Here is a 25102-nt window from a genome sequence, read left to right on the forward strand (position 1 = left end):
CCTCGCATTGTAACGATGGGCTTTACAATAATGGGCCATAAATTAATACAGTGCTCAGCAGCAAATACTATTATGCTGTTAGTGTTTACAGTATACCCATGTATATATGACGGAATTGGCGGATAATTACCATTCACAAAGGCCGTCACACAACAGCCACTTACTGTCCATTTGTCACCATGTCGGGGGGCGACAGAGGGGGAAGGCCTGCATTCTGATCAAGGATATCAATGCCCCAAATCCTCATTGATTTCAACAAGAGATCAATAAGTGTATCACTAGCTGTGTCTTGCCACTATTAAAATCCACGAGCAGCAGGCTGGATCTTTTTTCTTTAATCTGAGAGAAACGGAGGTGTGAAAAGCTTATTAAGGTATAATTCACTGCTCTGTCTGTGTCATTTGGGCTTTGTGTTATCACTGAGATCATTCCCACACACAGACACGAGTGTGCAGACGCCCTGTGAGTGAGTGGCAAGCAAGCATGTATATGTGTGTGTGTGTGTGTGTGTGTGCTGGGAGGGGTGCTTCCATATGAAATGTACACGAGGGTGAATCTCAGTGGTGTTAATGGCTTTTTAAATGTCAGGGAAAGTCAGGGAATGATAAAGGAGAGATCTGTTATCCACTGTCCTCATGATCACCACGGAGCACGCCGCTGCTCTCACCTCACCGAGGAGCCTCAGTCTGTGTGTGTGTGTGTGTGTGTGTGTGTGTGTGTGTGTGTGTGTGTGTGTGTGTGCATGAGTGTGTGTGTGTGCAGGAGTAGGCCAACTTCCACCCGTGCTGATGTCAGCATGATTTATGCACCAATCAGATTAGCTCTGAGAGAGAGAATGAGAGAAAGAGAGCGGGGAGGGGGCATCAGACATTGCTTGCTGGTTTATTGTCGTGTTTTTCATCTTGCATTTGGTTGAATCAGAGTCGAAAGATAAATAAGTACCACTTCAGTTGATGCAGTTTCGTACTTGACCCAATACGTGCACAGTTATGTGTCAGAGTAGTTTGTATTGACTCCAGACAGAATGAACACATGGCGCCTTGAAGAGAGTCTTCCCCTGCTGTAGCTTACACCACCTGCAAAACAACACCGCAGGGCGAAGCAGACACATGAACATCTTCACATTAAGACATGTTTCTGATATATAAAGTTGAATTCTCCTTATTTGCCTTCACTTCATTTCAGACATTAAAATTCATATCAGATAAACTTCATTAGTTAAATTACTCTATTGATTTTTATACTTATTTGTGAGGCACATTTCTCAAGATTGATTGAGTAGAAGGAATAATAACAACGTCTGTAAAATAAGTATTTATTTGTCAAGTATATAAAATATATATACTGTAAAAAATAAAAGAAAATAATAAAATTGATGTTTGGTGTTAAGAACCGCGTCCAACTGTTTCAGAAAGAAACAAACCACAATCACTCATTTTGTTAGTTAGTTTATTAGAAACAGTATTTAATTCAGAGACAGCACATGGTCTGTCACATGGTCCCCCCCCCCATCCCCCCCAACACTTGATTTTACCTTTAGGGAGACCAAATCTCCCATTTTCTGTCATATTCCTCACTAAAATCTACTCAAACCATGTTCTATAAAATAAACTGTATGCGTATGTATGTGCCAGCATGTGTGTGTGTGTGTGTGTGTGTGTGTGTGTGTGCATGTGTGGTTTGCCCGGTGCCCTGGCCTGCTCTAACAGAGGGTTGAGTGATGTCACAGCAGACTGCATTTTAATAGAGAGGGAAGCAATTAGAGAGGGGACAGGGCGAGAGGTGGTGAGATGGAGGGGCTGTCTGTGTGACAGTACGCACAGCTCTCTCTCTCTCTCTCTCTCTCTCTCTCTCTCTCTCTCTCTCTCTCTCTCTCTCTCTCTCTCTCTCTCTCTCTCACACACACACACACAAACACACACACACACACACATGCTCGCTCATTACTAAGGATGAGTTAATTAATTGCACAGTGATTCATGGTACTTGTAATTAATCTCGTAGGTATGTGAGTGTGTTTTTGAGAGGTGACTCTTCTACCTTCCATTTGTAATACACACGCATGCACACACGCACACACACACACACACACACACACACACACACACACACACACACACAGAAAGAGTTGCTTTTCATATGAACACACACATTTCTATTCTTCCAGAGTTACAAAGTAGTGTTTCTCAGTTCTGCTTCACCAAATGCAGGATTTTCTTATTAACCAGGTCATTGTTGTTGTTATTGTTAGTCTTGTCAGGTTAATTAGGCTTTTACCCAATGTTCTTTTCTTCAGCTTATTTATTGCTCATTAAATTTATTACCATTTACTCTAACTTCATTTATTGAGCGTTATCTTTTACGTCAGATGCAACTGTGTGCGGTTTGCTGTTTGCCTTTCATTTTACGCAGCTCTTCTGCCTCGTGTCTCCTGTGTCTCTGTGCAAAAGAGAGTGAAGAACTTTACAGTGAATAAAGGTTGAATGAAATGCAGATGAATATATTTTAAACACGTTAAAAGACATTCACAAGACATAGTGTGTGTGTGTGTGTGTGTGTAACCTTCAGTGTCCACGGGGGAGCTGTATCTCACAGAATAGACAGTAAAACAGTGGGAAGTCAAATTATGCAGGTAAATAATATGACAGAAATGAAGGTATGAGGTCATCGAGCCATTTCAGCGCTGTGGATTTTGGCTTTGTTTTTTATTTGGTTAAAAGGTTTTTCACCCAAAGAGCCCCAATTAGGGAGAGAGACAGAGAGAAAATGCATCGTGTGATCTCACATTTATTTACCTTATAGTACTCGCTTACATCATGTCCCTGCAGAAAAGGCTTTTATTCCTCCTCAGAGCTCTTAGCACATTCCTTTCTTTCTTTCTTTCTTTCTTTTTTTTTTTTTGGATTGGTACAGTTGAAAAATTATGCGTATTAATCTTAGCCTCCTCTACCCATGATCCTTTGCATTTATCAACATGAGCGGGAGTGGTGGAGCAATCACATTTGGAAATTAAACAAATAAAAAAGTTGAAGATAGCCGAGTGAGTGATGAGGCCAGCCAATTGGGAGCAGCATAAATCTCCACCCGTCACCACCCCACCTCTGCCTACACACATTTGGATATTGTTATGATTTTACCGTGTTTGCATATATGAGCCTAATTTATTAGAATCAAACACCATCAGGCTTATTTACAAGCAGGTTCTGGTCCACTGCCAATAAGCCCATTAAGGGCATTGTTGGAGAGTGGTTATATGATCAAATACACAATAGTAATTGTGAGTGGAGAGAGGCCGGAGCGTTTCTCAATGAGGTGATTATCTGCGTGCAGGTTATTGTGCCATTTCACCATGACAAGTAAATCTGCATCACACCGTCAATCAAAGTCTCTGCTGTCAGAGCCGTGTGGATGACAACGCTAAAGGGTGATGAGGGAAAAAGAATAGAAGAAGAAATCAGAAAGGAAACAAAAAGAGAAATGCTCTGGAGTTATGTTTGACAGAAGGAAAGATTATGTTTTCTTTTTCGGGAAAATGCAATCTTAACAGCTGCAGATGGCCCCAGTTAGGGAACATGAGAAACTTGTAATTTCCCTCCATCTTTCCCACTCTGTCAATTATCCCTTCCCTCCTTGGTTTCCTTGTTCTCTCTGTCAATGTAGAAGCCCATTTTTTTTTCCAGAATATGCAGTATAACTGAGTAAATGAATCCACTGCGTATATTTGAGCTGCATAGAGGTTTGAAGGTGTTGTAAGCAGGGCTGGATAATGAACCTCACTTCAAAGTAGAAAAGAGTCTTCTTCGATGAGGAATCATCATGTTGGTACAGAAACAGTACTGAAGTATTGAAAACTTTCAAAAAACACCGTATGGACTATCAACCAGCTCCCAGCCGTGTAGACAAACCTAAAACACTTACAGACAGGTGCCTCTCTTGCTGCAGCCTTGAAGAAATCATGCAGACATGCCAATGACGACACACTCACAACACATTCACACACACACACACACACACACACCGACTGACACAATAGAGACAGAGAGAACAGGGTTCTGGGGCTAAGTAAGCGGTGCACCAGGTTATGCGTCATTTACCGCAGCTCAATAACAACCTTTCTCTCCGCCCGACACACCTGGTCACACAAAATGACACTCGCTGTCCTCTGAGAACACACACACACCTCCTTTCACCCTATGGTGGCCTTAACCAGACACATTACATCCCCACTCTGCTATCTGCTTGTGACAGATGTATTTATGTAATGGTTTTGATAGGTATTGATTCACACGGCAGAGCCAGTTAAGAAACAGAGAAAAATGAGATTTCAAAATCAACATGGCTTAGGGCGGGTGTGTGCTGGACATGATGCCTAACAAGAAGATGAGTGAGAGAGAAAAGGTGTGTGAGAGAAAGACGTGTGCGTGTGTGTGTGTGTGTGGAGAGAGGAGAGAGGTCAGCATTGACAGCTAAACATCTAGAGGAAGAAGCTCAGATGGAATGCATGCTGAAAACCTGTGTGGACTGACATGATCACATGTGTGTGTATGTGTATGTGTATGTGTGTGTGTGTGTGTGTGTGTGTGTGTGTGTGTGTGTGACCTTGGCTTGGCCCGGTGGTAAAGTGGGGCGTCAAGAGAGTCAGTGTGAGAGCAGCCAAGCGTTCTCCCCCAGATTAGCAGGCTTTATTACTGCCACCAACCACTGGCCTGACAAATCCTCTTATTTCATTTTACCTTCCTTTACCTCTGCCTTGCTCTCTTTACCTCACTCTTTTATTTCCTTAAAACCTCTCTCCCTCTTTTTCCTCCCGACTCTGTGGTAGCTTTACATGCTTCACCTTGCACCCCCTCCACCCCCCCATCCCCCACCCCCCCACTCGCTCTCAGTTTTCCCTCACAGTCTAACAGCCCTATTTTCTGTTTCCTCAGTTTTTTTCCCTCCTCATTGTCTTTGCATCCTCCATACCGCTCTTCTCATACCTACACAGCTCTTTTTTTTCTACCTTCCTCGACTCCACCTCTTGCTCCCTGCCTCTATCTCTCCCCCCCTCTCCCTCCCTCTCTATAGTGTGATGAATCTGTAGACAGGGGCTAATAATTGTACTTCAGCCCAAGTGCTCATTTTTCTTTGTGTTTGAAAGCTGTGACAGGCAGGAGCTCTTTTTTCTCTACCCCCCCCGTCCCTCCTCTTTCTCCCTCTCTCTTTTCTTTCTATCCTCACACAATGGGTGAGTAAAATAACTCAGGGTTTACAAGGTCATGCTGTCTAGCGGTGAGGACACACTGGGGATTTGGGGCTGGAAGGATTTCCTCAAAGGTGCCGTGTTGAGACTTCAATAAAAACAGAGAAAGTTATAGATTGCACAAGCAGATCTACGGGGGGAAATAAGTGCATTTGATAGTGAAGAGGCTCACTGAATCACAGCTATCTGGATCCAAATGTTATCAATGCTGCTTCAAAGATTCTTCATAAAGGCGCACACGAAGACTGGGATGGAGAGAAACAGTCGACTTGTACATGTGCCAACAACTCCAGCATCTTCATATTACACAACTTTCATCATTTGCAAAGAGAAAACTACTTAAAATGCGATACTTCCTGTCATATAAAACATTCACATCTTATTTGCAGTGTGTTCCTGAGCAGCATGTTGTTTTAATAGCATGCCAAACAGTAAAGGATGTCTATTTTAGCGCTACTGGTTCATTGCATCTCAGAGAGAAATGCAGCCAGCACCGCGAGATGGGGCAGCCCCACCGCGCACGCACGCACAAAAGCTGTAGTAGTTTTGCCATCCTATAAGTGAATTAAAATTACATTGAAAAAATCTGCAAAGCAAGACTTATAACAAAGAGATTTTATTCTGACGAGGAGACATTTCTTTTTTATTAAAACATACTAATTAAGTACAAAGGAGTCTGGGGGAATGATCAGCTAATTTTTCTTCTTATTAAAAAACATATAATCTCAGGCTACGTCCAAAATAGCGGTCGGCAAGAAAAGCACACGTGCAGACGCGGAAAAGAAATGCTATTTTCATCGACTCTACAGTGGTACTTTATGAAAATTGATCAACAGTTTTAATCACAATGTCATCCTCAAACAAGAGAGATGGAAGGAGAGCAGGGGGAGGGAGGAGAACAGAGAGAAAGACTTTATTGCCTGCTGTAGTTAGATGGTAAATTTCCTCCTGGCAGATATTTATTGAGTTAGTTGAGTCTAGAGAGAGCTTTAACATTGATTGTGATCATTAAATATATCCGCTCGAAATGGCAACATGGCATTCCCTCAGTCAATGGAGCCAATAGGAGGAGAACAAAGGCATAATCAAATCAATCCTCTCATAATTATTCTTTGAGAGGTGAAATTAATCACGAGAAGAAATAAAAACAATAATGGAAAATGAAACGGTCAGTCGTAAACAATTACTGCCTAAATTGAAATAAACTCAGTGGAGGGAAGAAAAATCAACTGTAAATTCAAGTATTTAAAATAACAATCTAATGTATATTGGTTATTTGGTTTACAGCAGCTTTCAGTTATTATATTGTCTTGTACTGTTATTATAAGAGAGTGATAAAGAGACGGAGACATGAAGACAGTCAGATAAAGTGTGTATGTGTGTGTGTGTGTGCATGTGGGCCTTGTGAGGGTCAAAGGATCAAGGTCCTGCTCTTGTGAGAGCCGTGCCTCTCTCTCCTCCCTCTCCTCCTTGCTTGCTGAGAGGAAGTGTAGCTTATTGATTAGCTATCAGATGATTCCGATAGGGCCTAATCGATTGGACTTTGTATGAAAGCCAGGCAGGACCCTCCCTCCTCTCTCAGGCACACACCCTCGGATCGGCCACTGCAGTGCACAGCTGCACAGACGGCTTCTTGTTTGTTGTTCTTCTGAAGATTCTCCTTTGTGCCTTGAGTCCGCCCCTCCAATCGAAGGTCTCCTCAGACGCTGTGGTCTTGAGCAGCACTTTCATAGAGTTGTCATTGATAAGCTAAACATGCATGCTCAGCTGAGCGTGATGATGTCTCACAAATTTACATGGGTGTATGTGCGATCCTGTACTGAGAAGAAAGATTAATGGGTCAAACTGATGTGTTTCCAGCACGCAACATGAACCATTATTTACTCAGTCTCCTGATATACAGTTGAAAACATTCAACATTATTCTTGTGGTTCTTTTATTCCCAGATTCAGGTTTCCTCCTTCTGCCGAGAGGTGGAGGAGAATGCAAACATTATATAAGTCAGAAATTAATGTGTGGAACTTCTCTCTTTAGGATCATCACCGAGGCAGGTTGTGAGACACTGCAATAAAATAACCATCTTAAGAAGTTATTTCGTCTGGAATTACTTTGAATAAAATGGTATTTCCATAGCAGTGGAGTGTGACACAATGCAGGGGCCCGGCCCAACTGGAGAGACCAGACAACGCAGGAACTGTCTTTTAGTATACCCAGTGGCAGCCCAGCCAAACAGGAAGTCTGCATTTGGAAACCACAAACCCAGCAGGGCAGACTAACTAAATAAGTCACAGGGGTCTAACAACAGACAGAGGCAAACTAAACAGCCGACACGCTGACACGCTGGGAAATGCGTCTGTTCAAAGCTGATGCAGTCTCTCAGAGAGGCTCAGCAGAGTGAACACACACGGAGAAAATACGCTCTTTAATTGATTAACAAGCAGACAAACTCTCAGACGTGCCAAACTTTTCCACTGATAGTTCAGCAGGGATAGAAGCATAGTGCTATGACTGAGCCAGAGCCTCACCAGCACCACAGACAGCGACACGGGAATCCTTTGTTATCGTTAATATTTTTAACATTGGAGCGGTAGCATTGCAGCTATAGGGGAAAACCCTCAGTGTGTGATAGTAATTGTCTTCAGGGGTCACCACACCATCCTGCAGCTAAACACAGATGTGCTGATTTAGAGGAGGGACACGCTCTGGATGGTTTCATAAAATGGCTTGTTTTCTCACTGGATTTCTCACTGGGAATATATGAGACACCAACAGCTCTCCCAGTGTGTGTGTGTGTGTATGTGTGTGTGTTTGTGCTGTATCTCTGTTCCAAATGTGTCCTGTGCTGTGAAAGGACAGCGATAAGACACCTGTACTCATGCTGCAGTACAGATTATAATAGGGCAGGACATCCAGTATCAGTTTCTGCACAGGCCACGTCTGCGTAAAAGCATGTTTCTGACTGAGGGTGTGAGTGTGTGTTGTGTCAGTCCGTCTGCAGAGGAGGGAGCGAAAAGGGAGTAAAAGGAGAGAGACATGCCGTGAATTGTGGTGTGACTCAAAGACTGTGTGTATGTGTTTGTGTGTGGGCCAAACAGAACAGCAGAGCTACTCGGCAGCTCTTCCGATTGGAGGAGTGACACGATCATGGGATTGGCTGGTTGAGCTGTTCTCCTTCACAGGTCTGACACGAAGCGTACGAAATGTTTCGTTTTGATTAAATGTACGATGTATGATGATTCACACTGAACACACTTTCCTCTCCTCAGTCCTGCTTAGTAAGACTTCAGTGTTGCTCACTTGTCACTTCCCTACACAAATATCTCCCCCTAATGGCCTGCAAATGAATGGACTGTCTGTGTCGAAAAGGATGTCACACACGTTACTGTAAAACAGATTTTTATTAAACCTTCTCTTTCATTTGTTTTTTTTTTGTTTTTACAGATATCATGACACTGGAATGCTGATGTTTCAAGAGCGACCTACGGCACCCAGACTGCCATAAAGCACAATGTCTCAAAAGCGTCCCAACAGCGGCTTCAGGGCAACCAATCCAGAGCAAACCCAAAGCCGAGAGTTCAATGTTAAAACAGCGATGAAAAAATAAGAACAGGAGACTGAAAATCGTCACATTCTTCTGCTCCAACAACAAGGGAAGAAACACAGAAATTAAAGATCCTGGACTCCTGGAAATAAGATTCTCCACCATCTGTATTTGCTATTCAAATGGACAAGGATCATCCCGGAAATGCCTCCAAATTGTAATTTAGACTTTCCAGAGTTTAGATTATTAATACGTAGGTTGAGTCAAATAGCAAACAGAAAAAATATGATGTCCACACCCCTTTAGCACATGCCCAGAAATCAGGATATTGTAAATATATGTACAGAAAACTAATAGGGACATTGATAAGAAATAAAACTATTGCAGAATAATGTATATAGCCATAAGAATCATACCTCTAGTGTGTTTATACTGTATATCCAGAGTGTCACATGCCCATTACTCCTTATTTCTTCGATGCCCAAAAAGATTCAGCACAAAGATTAACTAAAGCTCTCTGTATCTCAATAGGAAACATCAACATCTACGTAGCATTAGACAAGACGATAGTGAATATACAGACATTAACTGGGAAGACGCAATATTTGCCATATAGTGCACTATTGCTGGAAACAGGTGCATATGCCACAGAGTATATGCTTTATTAGGTAACGCTGTATCTTTAGCAAGACATGTCATTAGCTTCTTTGCCCTTTTTAAAAAGACAGTCGCAAAATGGAGAGTTAGAAACAGAGAGAGAACAAACTTTAAGAGATGCCTGAATTCGTCCAAAATCTTCTCCCGTCCCCCACCTCCCATTGTAAACTACCACAGCAGAGCTGAACACAGCCCAAAGTTTAAGTTATTCAATAGAGTGTATATGAAGCCCACTCCTGTGCTGTATATGTAGTGTGTTTTAGCCCCTGTAGTGATGTGACATATCCAGATGGACTGTGGTTTGGCAGCTCTCTTGTACAGTGCAGTCAGAGTACAGTTGCCTTTTAATCAGTTCATGCCTAACAGGACATCACCGTGACCTGCCGTCCTTCTGCTTTGATTCCTGTTTGGCTAGTCCCCCTCCTCCGAATCTTCCTCCTCCTCCTCCTCCTCCTCTGTCCATCAGAGGGCCTGTATGCCTGCAGACCTCTCTGCAACCAGGCGCTCGCTCAGCTCCCACAGGCTGGCGGCGCTGCTCTGGTCTTGGGCCTGGATGGACGGCAGGCAGCGGAAGCAGTTGTTGAAGTACATGCCGCCTAACCCCTCCAGCTCCGGAGCCACAGCACAGTACACGGTGGTGGCCGCCCCTTGTTGCTGTGGACAGAGAGACACACACACACGCAGAGATCAGAGTTTGGTGGGCGAATCACGAGACTGAGACAAAGCGACGGCGTCAGCTTGCAGGAGGAGACAAAATCCAGAGAACTCATTTACTAACACACAGACATTAGGACGTGTCCTGTCCAGACAAAAAGTCCTCTGTGTCCTCTGTGAGACACATACATCTACACACACAGACACACAGACACACACAGACAAAAAACGAGACAGCAGGACAGAGTGTCCACAGGAAAAAAAAAAAAAAAAAAGACTCCACACGCTGTCTCTCCCCTGTCCTTGCAACCCATGATGACTGGGTCATATTACCATGGGAACAGCATAACCCCATACTGTACATATATTTATATACATATATTTATTTATTTATTTCTCTACCCGGCGTGTACAGGACCTCTGGCTATATGTGAATGCTACAGATGTATAGACTCACAGTGGAGAAGGTGAGAACATGGACAAGAAAATTACACCAGCTCCTGTCTGGATGGGAATCACCAGGGAAACCACAGCTTTTATGTATATTGTAAAAGAGCAGGTTTTAACGCCATGGTTATGAATATGTATATTTTCACATGATGTGTATTTGGGTTCAGCCACTCGCTTTCAACGTTGAGAATAAGAACTGGAAATGATGCAAGTACAATTCTGTACCTCAGTGTTAAAATCTGAAGTTGGTCAGTTATAGACAAGCAATATTTTCACATACAATACACAAACACAAACACACACTCACACACACACACACCGCAAGGCTTTCCCTCCGGCTCTTTCTCACCAAGTCTTCTCTCATTTTTAGAAGTTTAAATCTTAAAATCACTCAAGTCTCAACCCAGAAATTGACTCTGTTTCATGTCGTCTCAAGCCGTGACGCACTGTAAAAGTTACATTGCAGTATTTGGACGCAACCTGCTAAGTTCTACTAATACACCCTATACCATCAGTCAGTAATTAGTAGGGATATTCTTGGATTTCTGTGACATTTGAAAATGAAAGTTGAAACTGCAGCAGAATAAACACGTCAGAGAGAATTACACACATAACCCAACTGCTCAAAGAGGGATCTTTCATGTTGCAGCTCCGGCTAAAAGCTGCTGTGACAGCTTCCCCGCAAACTCCGGGGCTGGAGACGACTTCTGTGTGGCCACATGAAATGGTTTGCCTCTTTATCTCCCAATGAGAGGCAGCGAGAGTGAGATGGGGGGGGTGGGAGCTGAGGACTAATGTTTAGCACAGAGCACTGGCACACAGTGAGACAACTCCATATACGCAGTAGTCAAACATGGGCAAGACACACAAACACACACACATGCATAATGGAGCCACATTACATGCCAACTGTTTGAACAGCTTCCTAAAGCAGCTGTGAGACCAACACACATGAAGTGGAAAGATCCATTGAGGTCTAAAGCACTTGTACTTCCACATGCAAGTACAAAAATATGCACAGAAATGCAAATGCAATGAACGAAATACACACACGAACCAGATTCCAAGAAATGTTTTTCTCATTAACGCACACACACTTACACACAACCCCCTCTAAGCTCCAAGTAAACTTCCGCCAGGAGGAGCCCTGGGTTGGTAACGTCGCAGCAGCAGATTGAGTGTGTTTGAAGCGTAGTGTGATGAGAGAGCTGGTAAACAGCAGATGAAAAGGCAGCATCTCTGTGTGCGCCGCCGTCTGTCTCACCTGCCAGTGGGGCGATAACTTCATCCACATCACATGTCGCCATATCAAAGACAGACAAATGCCAAGCAGTGTCTCCGAGTTGCAGGTTCACACACGCTCAGTTTAACTCATCTCCCTCGCTTAGGGCATCTGATTTAGCTCGTCTGAAAGCTAAATGCCTTTTAAACTCCACTGAAGATTTCAGTGGTGCCGGCTCTGGCTCGCTGACGCCCCCTTGAACTTGGCTGACTTTCAAAGCAGTTTGTTTGTGTCCAGTTACCAAACACTGGCCCTGCTGTAAGTTGGAATATTGATAAAATAAACTTTCATGTTCGTAATCCAAACACATGTGGCTGACTTCAGAATGAAGTCTTCAGTATTTTTTCCAAAAGTGCTTCCATTTTTTTACATTTTTTTTTCCTTGAAATGCAAGTCTGTACAACTGTTTCTTTATGGACTGCAACAGTCTAGTTAGCAGCGCACAGATCAGTACATGAACTGTGCTATCTTATTGGTGTTTAGCTCATCCCCCTCACCACTTGACCTTGTGACCTCTGTAGAAGATAAGGCTGATGAGATTAGGCATTAACATGCTCAACCACCCACCGCAGCCATCTATCACTGTGTGTGTGTGTGTGTGTGTTTGCAGATAGGAGGCAAGGGGTGTGTGAGGTAGTGAGGAAGAGAACATGAGCAGGGTGCGCAGCAACCTCGACGCACTTACGTTGCAGTTACACATAAACACGTACAGTATTCACACATGCATGCCGGAACACAAGCATGCGCCTGCACACGAGCACGAGCAGATACGCGAATACGCACTCAGAACAATCCACATGAAAGGTAATGTCACCGAACCAGTGTGCATCATACACATCTCTAGTGTAACAGCCATTTCTAACCCATATGAAACTGTAGATTATGCCTGTAAATTTTACCTGTCTACAAACTGATGGATTTTGCTGTGTGTCTTTCTATCTTCTGCAACTAAATGTGACTCATTACCTTGTGTACAGTAGTTTTAAGAGAAACATCTGTGACTTGTTCTCTACAACCCAGAGCTGTGGACTTTGACTGGCCTGACAGCTCGATGTGACATGAAGGCAGTCAGATAAATTCTCAGTGATAATATGACAACAGTGTGCAGCAAATGTGCAGAGTTGCAGGTGATTGCAAAGCTTTTGCAGCTGTAGTAAATACAGCTTCAGTTATTTACTTAATCATCGTGATTAAACTGATGGGTGTCTGGTAGCTCTGCCTATTGCTGTGCAATTCAGAAAGCCAGTCACAGGAATCCACTTCAAATATCGAATTCTGGGCTGTAGAAGTCGTCTCTGTAAAAGAAAGTGACATGACCATAGATTTCATGGCTATTAATTACGATTCTTTAAATGATCTCAGAAATTGCATTGTGGAGACTTTGTAAACATAGCTTTGACCTGCTCTGCTACTACCGCACTGATTTAGGGAGGGGAGAAGATGGGACAGATGGGGCGCACCAAAACAAACCCAAATCCAAATTGATCCTCTATGCTAAAAATAAAACATAAAGATCACAGCACCACAGCAATATGACAAGCCAAAGGAGCAGGACAGGACCACGTGAGAGCTGATTTTACTCACTTCTGTGTATATCTGACTTTGTGGGTAATACAAACACACCCAAACGCTGAGAGAATACTCACAAAACACCCTGCAATAAGATGACTGTAGATAAGCAGCAGTGAGCCTGCAGTTAGCCTGGGAACCACTACTACGGCTCTGGAACTGCTCTGGGATCAGATCCAAGTCTTCCAATCTAAGTATCAACTCAATACCCGAGGACCTCATGGACTTGCAATAGACATGTCCTTGTATAGTGTTACGCAATAACCCGTTGCTGAAAACTCCTTATTGAGCGTATTCAAAAGCAAAAAGGTTCATGTGGGGGAGATGTGATGTTGTTGAATTATCAGTAATGTTACTTTGCCGTGTTCTGTTCTGTGTCTTCATCATCCAAGTTGTACTCAGCCGTATGAGCTTTCTCTGACCCTATGCATGTGACCCTTCACCCCCACATCTGTAGTTATGACATTGACCTCTCCCTCTGACCTGGATGTAAATAAACCCAGTACTGTAGAGCAGTCTGTTTTTGGCCCGTCCCTGTACATACAAACCTGTAAATACAAACAGCTATGCATGCTGAAAAACCTAGCAATTCTTTCAGGTACTTTTATAATCCCCAAATTCTCATATGGCATGTGCTGAAAAAAAAAAATGAATAATTTAAAAAAGTAGAAAAAAGAAAAGATGAAAAATGAAAAAAAAAAAAAAAAAAAAAAAGTTTAAAATAAATGAGTTGATAATATTGTCAGGCAATATCCTCTCTTGGACAGTGTGTGTAGAGTCTTCCTGTTTTCTTACTCCTGTGGGTGGTTCTCTTCCTTTGCCTGTCCCTTCTGTGTTTCTGCTCACCATCTGTGTCAGTTGTTGTCAGTTGGCATTTGTACAGCAGCGAGGGTTGAGGCAGAGCAGAAAAGAGAGGCTGACCTCTGTGATGGCACTCCAGTTCAGCAGCAGTGCTTCGTGTTGGCAAAGCTACTCATGCCTGGGACACAATTTGAGAAGTTCAGCTCCTGGCATGAGCCACAGATCATTACAGCATACGTCCACGCTTGTCATGTGGAGGCCCTCTGGATATGCAGCAGGTCGAGAAAACAGTTCCAGTCGGACGAAACAACATTTTCTTTCTTCTTTTATCATTTTTGTCAGGCTGCTTGAAGTTTAGTAAGCTGCTGATCACAGTCAAGCGGCATTTGGCGCACCCATACGTCGACAGCAAGTGCTGATCATTTCCTGCAAATACTATTTTACCCTGTTTTAGTCATATTTTAGGAAAAGGTGTAAACTACAGATCTTCTTTCTCATCTATAACTGGTAAAATACCTGTATTCTAAAGGCACTTGATGAATAAAAATGATTTCATACAATCCAGTGTAATAAGGCTACAGCGTGCATTTGGAAAGTGTTTCCTGGCTTGTAGCCCCAGTAAAGGGATCAGGAGTGCAGTTTTTGCCTCAGCCCTCTGCCCAGCCTCGTGGACTAGCTATCCTGAAAGTGTGATTCCAAAGGGATTGTGATTCTGTTTCAGGAATGTTTTTTTTTTTTCCAGCCTGTGATGTTTAAAATAGATGGAGGTGTCTGATTTTTAATCTGTGCTAAAGATATTTTACATTTAATAAATAACCATTGAAATCAAGAGCTTCCTCCGTGTTTGTGTCCAGTTTATGTGTGAATATATGCACGTGTGTGTTTCTGTGTGTGTGTGTGTGTGTGTGTGTGTGTGTGTGTGTGTGTGTGTGTGCAGAGCTACCTTCGCCCTCAGTCGCGGTAACCTCTGCGAGCTGACAGCTCAGCTGAGCGTGCCTGGTCCAGCTGTAGAGGGAATCCTGGGTAACGCGGCCCCCTCAGATAAACAAGCTGTACCTCCTTTCAGCTTGACCACTCAACCAAGAGAGGAGGAGATTAGCACCTCAAACACCTCAGCGCACACTTCAGAACGCACCCTGACACTCACCCCCATGACCTCTGTCACCCTGACCGAGGAAGGCCAAATGTCACATCAGACGTAAGCAAGTAAAGGTGCTGTGAATTTTGTCAGTTCCAGTGCGATTACATATGCATACGCGCTCTGCAGATGCTTCACTTCTATACATCTGAATACAGGCTGCAGCCTTTATTGGAGTGGGAGCCACATCCATAATCTGACTCAGAGCTTGTTTAGATCTCCAGAGAATGACCAGCACTCCTCATCATGAGTCTCCCAAGTGATTAGTCTACCCATGGTCATCTGCACTGTACTAAACTCTCTTTCATACCCTCCATTAGCCCACAGGCTGATGGCTAATACTCACCTACTGGCAGTGTGCTCCCCTGAGGGGCATTAAGGACAGGATGGAAGGTCCAGCCTCCTCCCTCCCTCCTTCTCTTTCCGTTCCTTCATCATGCCTGCTCAATCTCTCTCAGTCTGTCAGCCTTGCCCCCTGCTCCTTCCTCGGCCCCTTCTTTTCCATCAAACCTCTGCAGATGCCTATTCCCCTGCAGCCCCATCCCCCCTCTGGCCTCATAACTTACAGGACGGGGCATTCAGTGCTACTGTGGCTGAGGTCTCATGGGTAAATACTCATAGTAGGACCTCTTGGAGGTAAATGGATCTCTTTCCCTGGAGCCCCTGATCACAGATGAGCCCTGTAGACATTCTCTCTTTCTATGTAAGCGAGCGGAGTGATGTAGTAAAAGATGAGAGGGCAGAGAGAGAAAGGAGCAGAGGAATAAACTATGTCGGAGTGACAAGAACACAACACAAAGCACAGCAGAAACCCCCACTGCACTATTTCTCTCTCTCTCTCTCTCTCTCTCTCTCTCTCTCTCTCTCTCTCTCTCTCTCTCTCTCTCCCTCCACAGCCCTCTCTTTACTCCGTTTGCGCCAGATAAGATCAACCGAGTGTCAGTCATCAACAGCCTCCTGTCACACTGTGATTGTTCATCTGTTGTGTGTGTGTATGTGTGTGTGTGTGTGTGTGTGTGTGTAAATGTGCAGTCCAATGCGACATCACTGCATACATTTAATGCCCACATGTTCGAGGGAACAATAGAAGAGAAAGTGAGGAACGAGGTGGAGGGAATGCAAAGGACAAGAGGGAGAGGAGGAGGGAGGCATAAAGACGAGAGGCGGGACAAGGAGAACGGGGAAGGAAGCGAAGGAGAGGAGGAGATGAGGGGGCTAGGACACAAGGCATCCAAGGGGAAAACGACAAGGAGTCAGAAGGACTTGCGCAACGACTGTGAAACTATCTCATTTTTATCTTGTGAGAGGACTTCCGAAGTGATCCGCACAACCTAATTATTTTCCCCTAATAAAAGCAACATATGCTAAGACAATAAAAGGCCTTATTGGACACCTATTCATTAAAGAGGAGCAGTAAAAGGAGCAGGACTCTGGCACCGGGATTAGCTTTTAAAAGGGCTTTTCTCTGGCTGGAAATGGCCTTAGTCTTCCTTTAGCACGCCCATATGGGTGCATAGCCCGCCATAAAAGTTCTGAATTATACATGAAGAGGCCTGGCTGCTTTATTGGCTGTGATCTGCTTTTTCACTCTCACCTGATTGCGTCAGTGCACGATACCTCCAAGTTTGGACCGAATCACTCTTGGATCTCATCGCGCTACAGGGCGTGCAGTTCCGAACGAAGACTTGCTCAAATGTAAAGTACATATTGGAAACGACAAGCATTCAGCAACAGTAATATAAGCCATAATTCACAAAAGTTGGTTAAGTTTGTAACACCTGGTTGAAATGACGCATGCTGGTGACTCACATCTGACAGTTTGACACAGTGAAGTCATTATTCCATATGGTCAATGTACTGTAAGTGTCACTATGTTTCTATTATGAGCAGAGCAATGCTGTCTGTGTGTCGGTATGCGAGTGTGTGATGAGCTGGTGTAATAGGGCCACACACAGGTGTGTGTATGCTCACCTCCTCACTGATGCACCAGCTAATTGGTCTCCTGCGGCAACCTGACATATTCACACACTCACAATCTCTCTCTTGCACATACACACACACACATTTTCAGGTGTGCACATACCAAAAAACACACACACACATAACAATGCAGTGTGCGATAGTTATTTTCACATGTACACAGGGTGCACAAATAAGCACAGATGTGCAAACACAACCATGCGCGCACATGCACAGGCAGCCCGCAGAGTGTATTTCCAAATGAACTCATTATCACAGAACTGACTCCAAGTGAAGAATGACACCCTGTTCATACTGTACACAAACCTACTGTACAGTACTGTAAAAGAAATAAAAACCAATGACCAGAAAGGCATAGTGTAAAACATAAACTGTGAAAGAAAATGTACCCAAAAGCCAAACATCTCTGAGCTGCCTCCAAAGTGTTTTCCTCCACCAAAGACAACACATGACACACGATGCAAAAATCATGAGCGTTTTCGTTAAGTTAAACACTGGTGATGAGAGCAGCCAGCTGTAACAATCACTGAGAATACAATCCCAAAAGTTAACATTACAACTGGGGGGGAAGGCGCGTCATTCAGCAGAGCAGAGATACATTTTAGAGCTGCCACACAGAGCAGAAAAGGAAATGTATTTTCAGGCAAATGACTGACATGGCAGGAAAGAAAACAGTGAATGATGAAAACGTTTGCTTCTATTTTTTCATCCTAAATATTCTATTTGTTTGCTTTCAGGCTCATCTTAACCCTATGTTAAGTTCATCCTCCTCTTTGGCTGCACTAGGAGAGAAAGTCTGTTCACATTGTCTATCCTGCTCATTTATCCATTCCCTCTAACCCCCCCACCCCCACCCCCCACCCCCACCCCCTTCCCTCGTGGTGGAGGTCGAGAGAGGGATGTTCTGTTTTAAATAAGAAGGCAGCACTGGCCCATTAAACTCTGATAGTAATGATATTAATTTGGCAGGAACGTGTCATTTTCACAAGAGAGCAACTAGCTGAACTGTCATTACGCGCACACACACACACACACACACGCACACACACACACAGGCATGGCATTCTGTCTCACTCACACTCTCTTGCACACACTCACACAAATGCATCCTCTCTCTCTCTCTCTCCCTCTCTCTCTCTCTCTCCCTCTCTCTCTCTCTCTCTCTCTCTCTCTCTCCCTCTCTCTCTCTCTCTCCCCCTCTTCCTTTCTCTCACACACACACCAAGCAGGAATATGTCACAGGAGAGCAGCTAGCGGTAACATTATGAGAGAGTTGGAGAGATCTGCTAATGGGATAGATTAGTGTGCCCTTGGTCACAACGGCTACAATGGAGTGACTGGAGCTGTGAGTTATATCCATGTCCCACCTCTTCACCCCGTTTTACTCTCCTCTACAGCACTTTCTGCTGCTTCCTCTTCCTCTGACCCCCTCTTCCTCTCTCCCTTCTGATCATCCACATCTTCTCATTTTGTCCCACCTCTGGCTGTAGGGAGAAGATTCAGCCGTTCCTCTTCTCTCCCAGGTTTGCATGCTGTCTCCCTCTCCCTCTGTGTGTTTGTCTGTCTCTCCTGTGAGTGCTGTGCTTGCATCTTATGCATTTGTGGTGCCTGTTGTCTTTTCAGGTCTCCATGGCAGAGAGGAGGTCATGTCACTCAGGTCCTATTTATCTGGAAACACCTGAAGCTGCTCAGTGTCCTCCTGGATTGGGCCTGGGTCAATACTTTTTTCCATACAATTTTATGAAATTGACTGATACAACTGCTCTCTGTAAAGGACTAAAATGAATAAACTGATGGAATATCTGTGCAACATTGGCCTATATAAAAACTGTCTTTTCGTTGGTCTATTCTGTATACACATTTATTGCATATCCGTCAGTCCTGGCAGAGGGATCCCTCCTTTGTTGCTTTTCATGCCCTTTCTTCCGTATTTTCTCCGTTAAGGGTTTTTTGGGGGGAGTTTTTTCTGATCTGAATCGAGGGTTGAAGGATAGAGGGTGTCGTATGCTGTACAGATTGTAAAGTCCCCTGAGGCAAATTATGATTTGTGATATTGGACTATATAAATAAAATTGACTTGTCATCACCAGGTTTATGACTGGGTGCTGGAAACTTCATCAGGATGGATGCTGAGCTAAGATCAGGGAAACGATGACAGAACTGTTTGTGTTGCAGCCAGGATGCAAAGCAGTGATACATTATCAGAATTAGGGTTTTTTCTCATTATGGATCTTTGGTAATGGAGCCTAATGAGCACAAAGGACGTTCCTAATCAAATAAAAGAGATGGCAATCACAAAGTGTTAGTTGTATGCTGAGTGAAAAGCTGTCACAATCAAAAAGATTGCACAGAAATGTTCTCATTTGCTCTTGTCTTTTTAGCATTAGCATTTGTTTTTAACAGATTATTAAGTTATTGTCCAAATGTTAATCATTTCCGTTCACATCTAGAAGTTTGGCTTTGGTCATGCTTCTATAGCACCTGCTTCTTATTGAAATTTGAATGGGTCAAAGTGTGTGGATGTAGAGGTTTGTTCACCTTCAAGACAGAAAACCTGCAAATGAGAGGAAACGGCAGACAAAGGGGAGAGATACACTGTTTGACTCAAAGAACGAACACCTTGCTTATAGGAAAAGGGTGCTGAGATGAAGAAATTCTGCATTAAACCTCGAGTAGATAATGCATTTTAGAAGTGTTTTTGTTGTATTTTCTTTAGACCACTGCAATGAAAATGTATTCACTTGCAAAGTGTTTTTGTGCTTGTTGATTAAACATGTAAAACTTGAATATGATCAAACATGCAGTATTTTATCTGTGAGGAGTCACACTGCTGCATTATCAGGATGTGACACTAATAAGATCTGTCCAGCTTCTCTATAGCACTGATACACACACACACACACACACACACACACACACACACACACACACACACACACTTGAATACATTCAGACACACACTGAGCCTCGAAGCAGTAAATACACTACAGAGGGATGTGCCACAGCATTGTGCCGTATAAGAAGAACCTGAATGCGTTTACCTATTGTTATTGGTATGCTGATCCATGTGTATGTGTGTGTGTGTGTTTGTGAATATGTGTGTGTGTGTGCATGTATGGGTGTGTGTTTCTGTGTGTGTGTGTGTCCACGCTGACCCCATCTCGGCACTCCTGACCGGTTGAATGCGGGCTGCATAAATTAGTGCTGATGCTCTGCGATGTAATTATGCTGCTGTCACGACGGCCCCTCTACTCAAATTCATTTTAATAAAGTTGGTCTCCAAGGTTACCGGCCGGGGGTCACCTTCGGTGTCAGCCCCTATGGATCGCACCCACGGAACATTCGGAAAGTCTGCGGTCTGAGTACGGTAACACCTTAACACGACAGCCTGAACCCCCCACGTCATAACACAAACAAACACACACACACACACACACACACACACACACACACACACAGGCACACCTCTCACTGACTTACTCTGGACAGAGAGAGGCAGGTGGCAGAAAGGAGGAGGGAGGAATCAGGAGTGGTAGAAATGAAGAGGTGGTACAAAGAGAGAGAGGTGGATCAAAACTGTTAAAGTGGGAAGGCAGAATAGAAAATGTGGTGAAGGGGGGTGGGAAGGGTGAAAAGAGACGAGGGGGAGCATGAAGGAAGGAATAAAAATGAGAGGAAAAGAGTAAAAAAGAGAGAGGGGGACAAGGGTAGAGGGACAAGGAGAGGGCGAGAAAGTGTCTCTCTTGGGCAGATGGCGGGGTGTATTCTCATTTGTCCTGCTACAGTGTGTGTGTGCTTACACTAACCTCCAGGGCAGAGCTGCAGCACAGAACACGCTCTCAATTAGGCAATAACACAGACCTGCGCACACAGCTGGGAGAGCGAAAGGCACTGCTCTGTCTCCACACAGCAAGTCAAACATACAGGGACAGTGGACACGGCCACACGACCGGCTGAGCGAAGAAGCCCCACATGAATCAGCTGAGAAGAAGTTTCTTACTGTTCTCAAATACCATCAGATCAGCTTAAAACAGTAGGCGGTAGCTTACGTGCTTTCAGGTACACCAGTCGTGCTTTATGTGACTGACGCACATCGGCCGTTTGCAAGCATGTAGACATCTAAACCAAGCCAGTCGAGGCAGATGGCCACCCACTCAGAGTCTGCTTCTGTTTGAGGTTTCTGCCTGTGAAAAGGACGTTTTTCCTCACCGCCATCGCCAGCATGGTCTTAACCTGCTCTATATGGAAACTGTCATGAGATCACTTTTGTTTTGACTTGCCGCTATATGAATAAAATTGAATGAAATTATAATGTAGGTTTTCTTCAGCTATTTCTAAATATGCTTTACTCACTAATGAGTTCCCATTTGTACCATGTGTTTATCTGGCATTTTAAATAAAAAGCATCATTATTAAATTGATGCACTAATCTATCATTTCTGCAATTTTAAGAATTTACTGCTTGTTACTGAGCTATCGCGCTGATATTAGGGCATCATGTGCCTCTCTGACTGGACCGTATCATCACCTTTACCGCCTGCGTTTGAAGTTATATGCTGTGAATACTGAAATCTCAGAGTGTGACTGACCAGAATTCGCACAAACACATCTCCTTTTGCTCTCTTTGGTCTGCTATCTTTCAGCACGCAAGAGTGTTTGGCCCGGCTGCGTGGGGCCGGGGTGACTTTGACTGCCTGCGTAATAGTTACAGCCGCACGCTTTGTTAGCTGCAGGTAATTTATGGTTGAACTGGCCTGATAGTCTGATACGATCGACTGCCCCGACTGTCTTTACCAGCCGGCCCCAAAGACACAGAGGAAGACTCTATCTGAGGAGGCAAGAAAGAGACACAAAGGGAGAGATGAAGATAAAACAGCTTAAACTGCTGCTACAGGAGGAAGACTATGAGATGCAGTGAAATAATAAAGCATAAATGAGTGTGACAAAAGCTTACCGAGGAATGAGTAATGCAGGTGAGAGGCAGTGAGAGGGTGAGAGAAATTAAAGAGTTGCAGAGCAGTTAAGTTCTCAGCATCTCTCTTGAGGTGTGCTGAGAATTAGATTGCATTAAAGACTGACAGTCCATTCATCTGAACCATACCAAGAAGGAACATTTAGTTAATTGAATGATTAATAAATTCAGCTCAGTCACACTATTTCACTCCGGTGTTGGCTTTGGATAAAAATGTCTGCCAAATGGGAGACGTCATACATCACTTGTTTGAAACCCTTTGCCTAAGACTGGTGCCGAGCATCAATATAATTTGAACTAGTCCAGCTGTGTATACAAAGTAGGGGAGATACATGTGCAGCGGCAGCAGCGCGGCGAGTTTTTAACCTTGCGCCTGTCTGTCTTCCTCTCCGTTTCATCAGGAGAAGATTGTGTTTCAGGCATGTGAAGCTTTTTTTTGTTGCTGGCTCATCATTACCTGTGAGACACGCGTCCTTCAGCTCAAACTAAAGTGCACCTGGACAGCCAAACTGTCTATCTAATATGAACAGGCACATGAGCCTCCACGCCCACTTTGCTACACCTTCCGTCCCCTAATAAAGACGGGCACAGACCCTTGCTCTACGTACACCTTTTCCTTCACCCCTTCCACTAATCCAGTTAGACAGGAACATCCTCACCCTGCACTCTCCTCCTTCGTACCTCTTTCTCCAGGATCAGCTACTCTAATCCGGTCTGTCAGGCCGACCAGGTCCCTGACTGCTGTTCCCCTTTCATCTCCCACCTTCAAACAGAATGAGGACTCTTTCATAACGCTGGGTGAGTGACAGGTAGGGGAGTCAGACCCGTGATATGGACGGGCACTTTGTCCTGTTTAAATACACTAATGGAGGATAAGAGGCCTGTCAGGGGGACAGGTGGAGATGGGACGGGACAGAAGACACAGACACTCATCTTTGCTTATGGACGATTTGTGAATGCAGAGACGAGGATGTGCAATGTATTACATCAGATAGCAGAGGGTGCAGTAGGTTGCAAGCACCCCTGGTCCCTTTCACCTTTAAGAGACAGACTCTCAGTGCATAATGATGTGCGCTGCAACCAAATCTTCAAGCTCGCATGCCTTTAGAGAACAGAAAACCTTCTTAGTTAGCCACAGAACACCTGACTGATGTTTCCAAACGCCAAAGTCCAAGAACAGTGTTTTACTTATTCCTGGGTGGAACACTCCAATTTCAGCGTTACATTAACACACAAATCACGGGTGAGCACACACACATACGCACACACATACGCACACCCATCTGAATCACAGCTCACACACCCAGTGGGCAGCCTTTTGGATAGATGACACCTGCATACAGGAGGAGGGGGCACAAATAGGATTCGAGAGTGGAAGGGAGGGCGTGTGGTGGGGGTGAGTCCATAAATAGGATTGTGTAGGAAACAGGGCGAGCTAAATAGGATTGTAATGTACAGGAAAGGATGTATAAATAGGATATGAGAGTCAGAGCTGTGTTCTCACTAGTTCCACGTCCCTGTGGTATAGGAGTGCTCTCGGACCGGCTTGCAACGTGTGTGTGTGTGTGTGTGTGTGTGTGTGTGTGTGTGTGTGTAAGTAAAGCCCATTAATGTGGAGGCTAATCTTGAGGCACCTGTCTCCTCAGGCAGAGTGTGACCTCCACTAGCCAGGTTCACCCATGTTTGTCCTCCCATCCCATTCCTCACCTCCTCCCCCTTTTCCTCTCCTCCTTCTCCTCAATCCTCACATCCCTTTCTTTTTTCATCCCTTCTAACTTTGCTTTTCACATTTCATATATGAGATCTGTGTTTCTTTCTCACTCCTTGACCTCTTTGAACAGGTAAACTGTCACTCTTGGCGAGTGTACACTGCTCCCCCTCCAAGAGAGGTCGGCGGTCAGAGCTTTGTCTCCGTCTCTCTCTTTCTGTCTCTCTGCTTTTGGGGTCAGTGGGCTTTGGGAGCTGTCAGCTCAGTGCTGGTGTCTGCTGGCTGACGGACTAAGGCCAAGGGTCAGGGGTCAGGAGTTATAGGGCAGCATGTGACCCTAAAACCAAACAGTATGGCGAGAGGGTCTTATTCACGAAAGGGCCTGTCATTCTCCACACAGGGGGTAATGTAGAGCGAGCACACATACAGTGTGTGCATGGAAGTGTTTGGATGGCTCATACTTACATGTCGATGCCCTCTCTCTTTTGCATATATTCACACCTGACCTCAACGTACCAGGTGTCGGTGTGTGTGTGTGTGTGTGTGTGTGTGTGTGTGTGTGTGTGTGTGCGTGGCCTGCGACGCGATGTGATGTGTGAGATGTGTCATGTTAGCATGGCATGCATCTATTAGACTGTTTATGGTTCCTTGTCAGAGCAGCTCCTCTCCTCCACTCATGATTACATTACAAAACCGTTTACACAGCCAAGGTCACAACGGCCCGCTCTGAAAACATCATCTTCTCCATAAGCCAAGGCAACAATGCATACGAAACTGACAAAGACACAGGCAGTTAGTCACACGCGGTGAGCAATACATACAGTACATATTCTCATACAGTCATATCATCATATTTTAAGCGCCAAGGTAACAGTGCATGTTTGTGTGTGGGGCCCAGGAGAGCACGCTGCCTCCTCAGACAGGTAATGGATGGTAGGCCTAAAAGAGACTGAGGGGAATTAAGATAAACACGCTCTGATAAAACTAACCTGCCTGGCCGCACCGCTGTCTGTTTACAATGAATTAAAACATATCACATATGCTGCATGCACATACAAGCACATGAGCATGTGCACACGAACTCTGATACCTGCACAGGTGCACACAC

The 25102-nt window shown here is 44.4% G+C and overlaps 2 protein-coding genes across 2 annotated transcripts in view; one reads left to right on the plus strand and one right to left on the minus strand.

The window, feature by feature from the left end:
• LOC143321896 (transcription factor Maf-like) overlaps nt 1–10351 on the plus strand; it is a 46007-nt gene extending 35656 nt beyond the window's left edge. Inside the window, exon 3 of the mRNA XM_076732610.1 lies at nt 8684–10351. The gene's annotated coding sequence lies outside the window, so the exon portion shown is untranslated. The remainder of the gene's footprint in view (nt 1–8683) is intronic.
• The window catches only part of wwox (WW domain containing oxidoreductase), a 124154-nt gene continuing 107634 nt past the window's right edge, over nt 8583–25102 (minus strand). Inside the window, exon 9 of the mRNA XM_076732609.1 lies at nt 8583–10094. Coding sequence (XP_076588724.1) covers nt 9903–10094 — 192 coding nt within the window. The 3' untranslated portion in view covers nt 8583–9902. The remainder of the gene's footprint in view (nt 10095–25102) is intronic.

The sequence above is a fragment of the Chaetodon auriga genome, chromosome 6 (assembly GCF_051107435.1).
Source record: "Chaetodon auriga isolate fChaAug3 chromosome 6, fChaAug3.hap1, whole genome shotgun sequence".
NCBI lineage: Eukaryota > Metazoa > Chordata > Actinopteri > Chaetodontiformes > Chaetodontidae > Chaetodon > Chaetodon auriga.